This window comes from Centroberyx affinis, unplaced genomic scaffold (assembly GCF_046629955.1).
Source record: "Centroberyx affinis isolate AG114_WGS23_722 - 3 ecotype Tasmania unplaced genomic scaffold, CSIRO-AGI_Caff_v1 ptg003969l_1, whole genome shotgun sequence".
NCBI lineage: Eukaryota > Metazoa > Chordata > Actinopteri > Beryciformes > Berycidae > Centroberyx > Centroberyx affinis.
In genome coordinates this window covers 139358-150026 of record NW_027281790.1, presented here as the reverse complement: position 1 = coordinate 150026, position 10669 = coordinate 139358, and the positions used below count along the sequence as shown (strand labels likewise).

Here is a 10669-nt window from a genome sequence, read left to right as displayed (position 1 = left end):
TGTAAACATATTTAATACAAACTCATTAGTTATATCTAATCCTGCATTTTCCTATAATTTAACTTTCAATCTTGAATGATAATGAGACACTAATTATGGTTCCATACACGTCACACAATGTTGTAGCTGTAAGCTATAATTTAAAGGATCCAGTTAGCGGATCTCCCTCGTTTCATATATTTTACCTGTTAGTGTCGCAGAGTGTGCACTGTGGTCTAATATTCTGCTCTTACAGAAAAACATATTTATCATTCTTGAACCATGCAGCGAATAATTGACCAATTATTCAGAAAAAGGAAGTGCAGATTCTGCATAATGTCAAGTTCCTAAAATGTGGCAAATTGACGGCGCTGGATAAACTATCCATTTATGCAGATACTTGGCATGCCTTTGTTACCTGTGATTTAATATCTAAAGTAATTGGCCAAGTGTTGTCTTCCGCAGTGAAGTTCAAGTGCACAGCCAAAAGTAACTTCCCGTGGTGCAACAAAGAAGATGAAAAGTGATTATGCAAGGCTGTAGTGAATAGCCTATGATGATGTATGATCCAAACAAATCTACCTCTGGCTTGGAGACAACAGCACATAGGCGACTAGGATGCTGATGTAATTAATCTCTATAATCTTCTCTTACTCAATAAGGCTGCTAATATTGAAAAAATATCCTGTCTGAATGAGGAGAGACCTGCATATGCACAGCGAATGTTTACAATGTTGATTACTTGTTTTCTTATTACTTTGAAAGGGAATTTGTCTAAGTCATCAAAGTTATAGCCTTAAGATATATGAAGTCTATTGGAATGATAAGCTGGACGCTTCGATCCTGAAGATACAGCAAAAAAACACCTTATGGTGAGAATCCATGCGCACAGGAATGCACAAGATAATCCCCAAACACACACACACACACACACACACACACACACACACACACACACACACACACACCACCCCATCCCACCCCAAAAACACTGGACAAAGAGTGCCTCACTTTTTCCAATTGGATTTCTTCAGCTCATCCTTTGATGAAAGTCTGCCTGTTTCATTGATCTCATGTGTTATCTCAAATTGGGAAAAACTCTGGTCTTTGACAGCCAATAACAACGGATGGATGAAAATTCCCACTGGGTTTTGTTACGTACACAAAAAAAATCAGGGGGCACGTCAGACTTAAAACCTTTCTGTGAAGCCAGTAGGCTGCTAATGACATTCACTAGGTCTGTCATCACCATACTAATACACCCATTAGTCTCTCAGATGTTTTTATGCATGAAAAAGACAATCATTACATACATACATCATACACGTGTAGTAATAGATATTGTAATGACGGTCACATGCTGTTGCAGGTATGAGGATGACTTATACCTGCAACAGCATGTGACTGTCATTACAATATCTATTACTACACGTGTGCTTACTTTTGTGAGCCTCTTTTTAGAGTTTTTCATGCAGTACACCTAAAAATATGGCGATTGACCCATCAGCAGTGCTTGTGTATGAGAGGAATTACAAACAAGCTGTCATTACCTTGAGGCCAAATGCAACTGTGAGTGGATGACGACAGGTTGGCCGGCATTAAGGCTCAGCTTCCTCTGGCTAGTTCAACACCTGCTGGCTGGCCACCAGCCTAATTTTTTTCTGACAGCCACAGCAGGAATGATTGATGCCTGGATGCTTCTGATGGGGCGCGTGTCTCGGTGCCAAGCTGCACCATCCATACAGTCCTCGCTGTTGAAACTCATTTTAGGCCACACCTGTCATTGTCTACACTGGTTGCTTGAAGTTTTTCCTCACACACTCAAAAGATAAGGAGCCTCTGTGTGGTGCTGATAATGTTTTGGAAATTGTAATCACCTTTGGGGGATTTCTGAGGCAATGTAGATTAGGAAATCTGTAAATCTACATTCTTTAGCTTATGGTGCAAAATCCTTGTGGTGCAATATTAGGCTGTGTGGATGTAAAAATAGGTTTGTAATGAAAATATATGGCTGGCAGAGGTTGCTGGGAAAATTCTTGTCTACATTGTTTCAGAAATATTAGTCAAGCATCACAATAATCCCCATAGCCTTTTCACCTCTATTCTGTCATGTCCCTCTTCACATAGCTGACATACCACAAGACCACCAACATGGAAACATTTAAGATGTTTCTGTATTGTTTGGTGCTGATAATCTCACACTTCGCCTTGCGTACGATGACCTGAATGCACTGCAGTACACTGAACTCTTTATCCTTTTTTATGCCAACCACACACACACACACACACACACACACACACACACGGCTCTTTTAGCTCCAAAGAATTTTAAACCTCCCAATGTCCTGATACTATTGCATTTTTCATTGGTATTTTAAGTAAAGAGTTGTGAGGTCTTAGAAGTCAGCTGGCATTAATTCCTCTGAGGCAGAGGGATTCAACTTTTCCCTGGAAAGAAGCTTAAAAGAAAGTTCTGGTACTTCCAAATGACTAAATATCTCCCTTTTCACATACATTTTTATATTTCTTAGTGGACAGGAGAACAATAGATAATTGAATGTGAATATTGTTTATTCTGTTTAATGCCCGATAATTTATTTCACAGATTATTCTAAGATTTATTTTTCTTGGTGTACATCCATACATATCTTATAAATTAACTTGACAAACAGGTGAAATGGAGCAACTGCCTTACTGATCTCCATAGTTTTTTTTTGGCAATGAACTGTAAGGAGTGTAGGTGTGTGCATAATACATCAAGGCAAGAGGAAATACAAGGAAAGTGAAAAAAGGAATTGAATAAAAGGAAAGTGGAAAAAAATGAAATGTAATAATTTTTTTCAAACTATTGCATTGGTGAGCTGGAGACATGAGTGACCATTTACCACACAACTGAAAGGTGTTTGCATAAAATGAGAAATTTGAATTAACTGAAATATTCATAGTGTGCTATACAGTTGAGGTTGTATCAGGTGCAGAGGTCTACAGTCCATTTTACATTAAATGAACTTCTCCATTCGCATCACATTTATTCTGGCCAGCTTGGAGAACCAGCGGTTGGCGTGCGTGTTACTGTGGGATGCGGTTTGAACGAAGCCTAATTTTTGGTACAGGGAAGCGGCTGCTGTCTGCGGTGAGCTGGTGTCCAGAGCGAGGCGGGAGTAGCCGCGCTCTTTGCAGAAATCCAAGGCCTTCTGGGTCAGCTGAGAACCCAGGCCTTTGCGGCGGCACGCAAACGACACGATCACGTGGGGCAACTCGCCGTAGCTTCCGTCTCCGGCGTCCTGGGCGATCTCCGGAGCCCCTCCCATCACTCCTCCGTTCAATTCGTCGTACCTCTCGCCCCCGGTGACCTCGCCTCCCCTCTTCCCCGTCACCGCCGCCATCCCGACCACCTTGAACTGGCCGTCGACCTCTTCCTCTGCCACCCAGAAAGCGTTATCTGGGTTGTCCAGGTAGTTGGCTTGAATGTCGGCCATGTCTGTGCTCAGCCTCCTCAACATGTAGCGTTCGTAGATGTCGTGGCAGCAGTAATAAATGAGGCCGGCCCACGCGCCGCCAAAGAGTAAAGCTTGGAAGTAGGAGCTCCCTCCTAACACGTAGCCGGCCATGGAAATGCTCAGGGCGACGCCAACGTGGTCTGGATGGCTCATGGCCTTGAAGAAGGCTGGGTACACGTGTTCAAGAATCCCGTTGCGAAAAAGTGTGGCAACCGCGTGTTCGTCCGAGGTTGTATACTTCCTGATGGAGTACTGAACTGTATGGGAGGGAGAGAGAGAGAAAGAGAGAGAGAGAGAGAGAGAAGAGAGAGAGAGAGAGAGAGAGAGAGAGAGAGAGAGAGAGAGAGAGAGAGAGAGAGAGAGAGAGAGAGAGAGAGAGAGAGAGAGCGAGCTCGGTGAGGCTAATCTGCTTGTTTTTGCAAAAAGAAAATCCTGCTGGATTTCACAATGGGCTCACGTAACATGCTGGTGAAAAAAAATAGTGAATTTATGCACCTTTTTACAAAAATGTTACGCTTTTCATTTCTAATTTAACACGATTACACATAAATATAAATCTTGCATTTGTCCCTGACAACCAAAGGGGAAATAACAATTAGAATCATCACAACATTGTTTTTCTTTAAAATTTCAAGAATTAGACACATTTTGAGATACAGCACAATTAATAGGCCCAAAAAAAATGCTATTGGTGAGAATCAAAAGAGGGTGAGAATAATGAGGCAACCAACAAAAGGTCTTTAGTTTCCATGGAGTGTATCATGTGTCATCTATGGATGTTAAAACTGCCATTCATTTACACTCTAGCTGTCTTGTTAGTGGAGCTTAAACAACTGGAATAATACTCTAAAAATAGTACTCTAAAAAGATATGAAACATTACGTCATATGAACATTAACTTACAGTTATTTTTCTGTGCCATGCTGACTCTCTCTCTCCTCTTCTTTCTCTCACTCTGAAGCGCTTGACACTGCGACTCCCCCTCCTCACTCTCTCTCACTCTGAACTTAAGCTACAGATTGTAATAATCACTCATTCACAAAGAGGATTGAAATTAGTCTGGGCATGCTCACCTTCGAGTACGCACACATACATGCATGCCCACACACACACTCAAACATACGCGCACACTAAGCATGTACGCATGCACACACACACACACACACTCACACACACATTGCAAAAACTATCAGACCTTAGATGACTTTGAAGCCTGACTTCCACTGATTATATGAGCGATATTCTTTAGTAAATTTCACAGATTGAGAAGTCACAGTGATTTGAGGGAGTAAGCTTTAATTTAAATTAATCACTGTGTACACAGTAGGCTTTAGCTGGTAGCACCTCTAAGTGTTAAATGTATTACTTTGATTAGGGAATGCGTTTCATTTTGATTATAGCCTACTGCCCATCAAAAGTGTGGACACACCACATTTTTCTTTATTTTTTACTATTTTCCACATTTTAGAATAATAGTAAAGACATCAAAACTATGAAATGACACAAATGGAATTATGCAGTGACCAAAAAAGTGTTAAACAAATCAAAACTATCTTATATTTTAGATTATTTAAAGTAGCCACCCGTTGCCCTGATGGAAAGGCAAAGGCTTTGGAAAGAAATTCATACACAGGCATCAACTTCACTATTTATATTTGTCTAAGAAACAAATTTCAAGCATCAAGCATAAGCCTTTAGATCTTAATGGCTGCCAAGTGAATCATATTTGATACATGAGTTTTTGAGACCTCTACATCATCAGTGTGATAATTTTTGTCTAGAAAAACCTGATGTATACAATCAGATACATGCGGTGCATGGGTAATCCACCAGGGGAGAGAAGGCATGCACCAGAAGACCTTCAATTGAGACATCCAAAATGGACGCCGTCAGTCAGTGACCCAAATGTGGTTTTGCAGGGATATTTTTGCCAATTTTGAAAATGTTAAGGTAAGAAAAATATTCAAATTGTTACTGATACTTCAATATGAATATCTACTGGATTGATGCAACGTATAATTACTTAATATTTTGTAACTTATTTTATAGTAAAATCGTGTTGGAAATGTGTGTATCAAATTAGATACAGCAGCTATATAAGGTAATTTATCTGTAAATCTGTCAATCGTCATTTTATTGCATTTCATGCATTATGCATTCCATAAAGCAACATACACTCTTTTGATTATTTAAGTAAACTAATTAAAGGTTTAAATGACATAATTAGATATATTTAGAGTAGAAATTGAGATATTTATAGCCTATATTGTATTTTTATATATGCAACTTGCTGTATCACAATGATCGATGACTAGTTGGATGTCGTCATGGCTCACTTGCTAATAATTGTCTTTTGCTCATTGATTTTCACTAAAAACTGACCAATTCAGAATAGAAATACACAATAATTTGTTTTTGGTGTGTATTTTTTAGATGGCAAAAAAGTTCAGTGTTGAAGATGTCCTGGAGATGATTATGGATGGCGATGCAAGTGACATGGAGCAGTTGGAGGAAGATGATGATGATGATGATGGACTCCACACTCCTCCACAGTGGCAGTAATCAATGCATGGAACCTCTACAGAAGAGACCAGAAAGAACTGAAGCCCAGGCAGAAGCCCATGGCCCTGCGAAGGTTTCAAGCTGCTGTTGGTACTTTTCTCACAAGCGCAGGAAAGGGCAAAATCAAGTGTGGCAGACCACTATCCTCTCCAGAATCCTCTCCACCCCCCCTACCCACCCCCCGCAAAAGGCCAACCTCTAGTGCAGTGGTTCTCAACGTGGGGTCTGGGGACCACCAGGGGTCCTTGAGGGAGTTCCAGGGGGTCCCCAGCAAATTGATGAAGCGTTACACTTCACCAATATTTCATTTACAAGAAGTTAACACAATTAGAGAATGTAGAAGAATGACTGTTTTGAGCATAGTACAATGCAGATAGTCCTGGAATTCTAGACAAAATCATATCTGACAATAAAAATATTCTCAGATTTGGGTCCAAGAGACAAAATCTCATCAAATGGGGGTCTGTGGCCCCACTGCGCACTAAATTAGGGGTCCTTGATATGAAAAAGGTTGAGAATCACTGCTCTAGTGTGCCCCCTGATGTGAGAAAGGATAGCGTTGATCATTTCCCAACATGGGAAACCCGACGGAGATGCAAGCACTGCCAAGGCAATCATTTCTCCCATGTCTACTGTGGGCAATGTAAAGTCCATGTTGAACAAGGACAGAAACTGTTTTCTCGCCTACCACAATGCAAAATAAAGAGGTTGTGAACAAAAACATGAACCAAAAAATGAACCAAACTAACTGAAAGGTTCCTCTTCCACCCTGCCGGTCCCATTGGTGGGTTTGTCATTGCTGCGTGATGTAGGCTAGCTTCAATGTAGCAGATACAGAATATATATGACATTGTTGTACAATATGGAAAAATGTTATTTTCTAAGTTTGAAATTACTTGAGGAAAAATTTAAAGGAAACTCAACAAAGGAAAAATTTTGTGTTCTGTATGTTTTTGTTTGTTTAAAAAAAAACATGCTGTGCAATAAATTGCAAAAAATTCTGGATGTATCAAATATGATACAAAACAAAACTCATATATGCAAAGTGTTATTTAATCTTTTTTTTTTTTTTATTTGTCAGAAGGTCCAATAAAGACTCCAGTTTCAAAGAATTAGAATTTTCTGGCAATTATTTGATGGTTCAGGCTTTATAGGGTTAAGAGAATGAAAAACATAGTACATTCAATGAGGTGTCCCAAACCTTTGACGGGCAGTATAGGTATATAGTCAAAAAAGTCAAGCGCTATCATCAAATTTCTCATGGAGGATGTGAGAAGATGTTGAATATATCCAGTCACAATACACAACAGAATGTGAACTCAACATTCCTAATAGTTGTGCTAATATTTCCAAGATGGTAAAATGTCCTTATCAACATCTGTTTGGGTGCTTCATTTTTTTGGTGGTGTGCTCACAGGAAACGACTGTAGAGCTCCAGACTGCTTCTGTTCTGAAATATAAGGTGAAAGTGAAATTAATATTGTCTAGCCCCTTGACGTAAGAGTGTCCTATGGCTTCAGTGACAGTGTTTTCTGCAATAACCCAGTGGCCCTCTGACAAGATTAAATTTCCCCTGCTGGAGGAGGGCCTTTACACCTGTTTAAATCAATAGGCCTGCCTCATGAATCTCTGAGTGGTGGAAGGTCAAGGAACTCCGGAACTTTCTCACACCATTTCAGAATGATCATGTGAATTCTGAATTCCACACAAGGCAAGCGAACCTCCATGCACCTTAAGCCAATGTAATCACATTTAGGCAGCAAATCCTATTTCCTCTGTTCACATATAGAGGGCTGTAGAGTCGCAGAGTCAGCCTGGACTGAGCACTGTTCACTTCCAAATGGCCATGTAACAACCAGGCTGAATGTCACCATGAAGGAGAGGAAGCATTCTTCACATCTGCAGGTCACACACATTATAGACAAGGTTTTTTTTTCTGTTTTTTTATTTAGGCAATGTATATTCAGCTTTTCAAATTAAAATTTGTATTATTCTGGACCTACAATCTATAAACACTACACCCTCCTGGAATCATTAGATTAATGCAGTCATGGTAAATTCAATCAAATTTAAATATTCAATGGCCTACTAGAAAAAAATCATAGTGATATCATTGACCTATTCATCAACATTGTGGTGTCATCCACCCAAGAGATTTAATAGATAAATTAATGAATATAAGTTGTAGGCTTAATCAAACAATGGTAAAAGGATGCAGCTGTTATGAGCATTGGTTCATATACTATACTATTACTTTTTATCTTGGTTTGAATACACAGTAGTTTGGAAACACCATTATAAAAAGCACAGTAAATAGGCATTAGGCCTACATTTAAATTTTACTTGATACAAAAACTTCAGAGTTGAGTGCATGTTGTCTTGAATCAACTCAAAAGTTGCCAGAAAACCCCTTTTTATTCATGGACATGTAGTTGCACAAAGACTGTAAGGTGAAGTGAGGGAAAGGGATTGCTCTGTATGCTTGTCATAGAGCTAATATATTAAAGGATTACGCCATTATTGAGTTTTTTCCTCATATCCAATGGCTAACCATCACTTGAACCTACCCCCAACAACTGCATTTCCATCCATTGCCTCTCCAGAGACTTTGAATTGAACATGACTTACCTCGTGGCTCCCAATGCCTTAAAAGTGCATATATGCAGAGCTAAAACACTCCCCAGAGGTTTTCATTTAGTTCAGCTATCTTTCATTATTACAGTGATGTACTTGCTCTTGTATAGAATACCTGCTCGGAAATGTCTCTGCAGTTCGAATGTGGAAATGGGGGAAAAGTGCCCCTGTCTGAAGAAAATACTGATATGGAGGCTGACCTGCACGTTTCACCTACGCAATGCATGAGACTTGAATCTGATCCCTTGTCAGCCTTATGAACTAGTAGCAGCACCTCCTCCACATGCATGTTTCTCCTGTAAACACCAAAAGAAAGATTGTGCTGCACAGCACAGATAGTGAAAGCATTTGCAATGATAAAGACTATTGACTGTGTTTGCGATTCACTTCATATTGGAGTCAATGGGAGCTGTTAAATCAGCAAAACCTGATAATAAAACACTGACTTGCCAGTGGGTTATATAAAGTATAAGTAAAGAAACAAACATCTGAGATAAGGAAAAGATTGCATCAGGTCAGCATGGCCTTTGCGGAGCATGGAGCTTGGATTTGCATTGGAGGCAAGTTGAGATGTGGAGAGGAAGCAGGTCAAAATGAATCGAAAACTCAAATCCTTCTGTGGTCCAGCTGAAAAACATATGGCAGGCCAGATCCAGCCACAGCCACAGTTTTCAAGGCTATCTTATCAATGGGCAAAACTGCAAGTGACCATGAACAAGAATTCAGTTTACTGCCATTCATAAATGCATACTACATTTACTGTTATACTACTTATGCCGCACTCCCAGTGGGCAAAAGCATCATAAGGGAGTCATTCCTATAATTGTGTACCTTAGAATGATCAAATTACATTAAAGTGAGATATTGAACACTTCACATCTCACCTGTTGAAGTAATTGCATCAATATTTTCAGTAATGCTGATATCTTGTATAAAGCAAAGGAGGAGGAAGGAAGTATGTTCACTATATACAACACTTACAGAACTAGTTATGTTTATCTGTAAATAGAGTGCAGCCTGTTGGAGTTTGTGGACCACTTGGCGAAGAACAGAGCGCTGGAAGGTTGCATACTTGGGGACTCAGGTGTTTTACTGTCGATCACACACTGTGTGACCTGCATGTGAATTCTCCTAGTTCGTTTTACTTAAACTGTCATGGTTCGGCCATGACCTGCCTGTGTGTTTCTTTCTGTGTTCCCTGCCTCCCTTGTGTCTCCGCCTCCTGGTTTGTCTGTCAGTGTGTAGTGTGGGTGTGGCTCCCTCTCTCCCCCAGCTCCTGCTCCCACACACCTGTACCTCATTTGTAATCACCCCATGTGTATATTAGTCTTGTTTCCCCAGTCAGTCTTGGTCGGTTCATTGTTCTGTATTGTGTTATGTTTGTGTCAGTTTGTGTAGAGCTCGTGTTTTTGGATTTCCTGTGTCACCTGCTATCTGTTCAATTAAACACCCAGTCCTGGGGTTTGATCACAACCTGCCTCGCTGTCCTGCATTTGGGTCCTCACCACACCTCCCCGTGACATAAACAGCTTTTTGTTTTTATCACAGGGTGCCACATAATCTCATGGAGTGAGAACCTGGGGAGCAAATTATGTGCTTTTGTTATTTTGTAAAAAATGTTTTTAGTTTATGAGAGATAATGAATCAGAATGAAAATCTGAATCCCCTGCAGATCTAACAAGAATGCTGTCCTCTTAAACACTTTATTATCTAAATAAAGTGTTGCTGGGGTGTTGAGATGATTAACTATCATCTTAACACCCCACCACTATCGAAATCATCCCATCTTGCATGCAAGTGTTAAGACGCTTCACCTATGCAGACAAAGGTGATTGTTTCACCTCAAGGTGAGAATCCCAGGTAATTTTCAGACTGAAAATAACAGGCTTTCAGAAAGACAAGAAAAGCCCATAAGACATTTTATACCATACACTAATTCCACTGAATAATAACAGAAAATAGCTGTAAAGTCTAAAATAGGGGAGACCAGGGAT

The 10669-nt window shown here is 40.0% G+C and overlaps 1 protein-coding gene across 1 annotated transcript; it reads right to left on the bottom strand.

Moving 5' to 3' along the window:
• Positions 1-2978: 2978 nt before the first annotated feature.
• Positions 2979-4401, bottom strand: LOC139663282 (N-acetyltransferase family 8 member 3). The gene is made up of 2 exons (XM_071541919.1): positions 4383-4401; positions 2979-3736 (listed from the first exon to the last, which is right to left on the bottom strand). The coding sequence occupies exons 1-2, from the start codon at positions 4399-4401 to the stop codon at positions 2979-2981; spliced, it is 777 nt and encodes a 258-aa protein (XP_071398020.1).
• Between the last annotated feature and the right edge of the window lie 6268 nt (positions 4402-10669).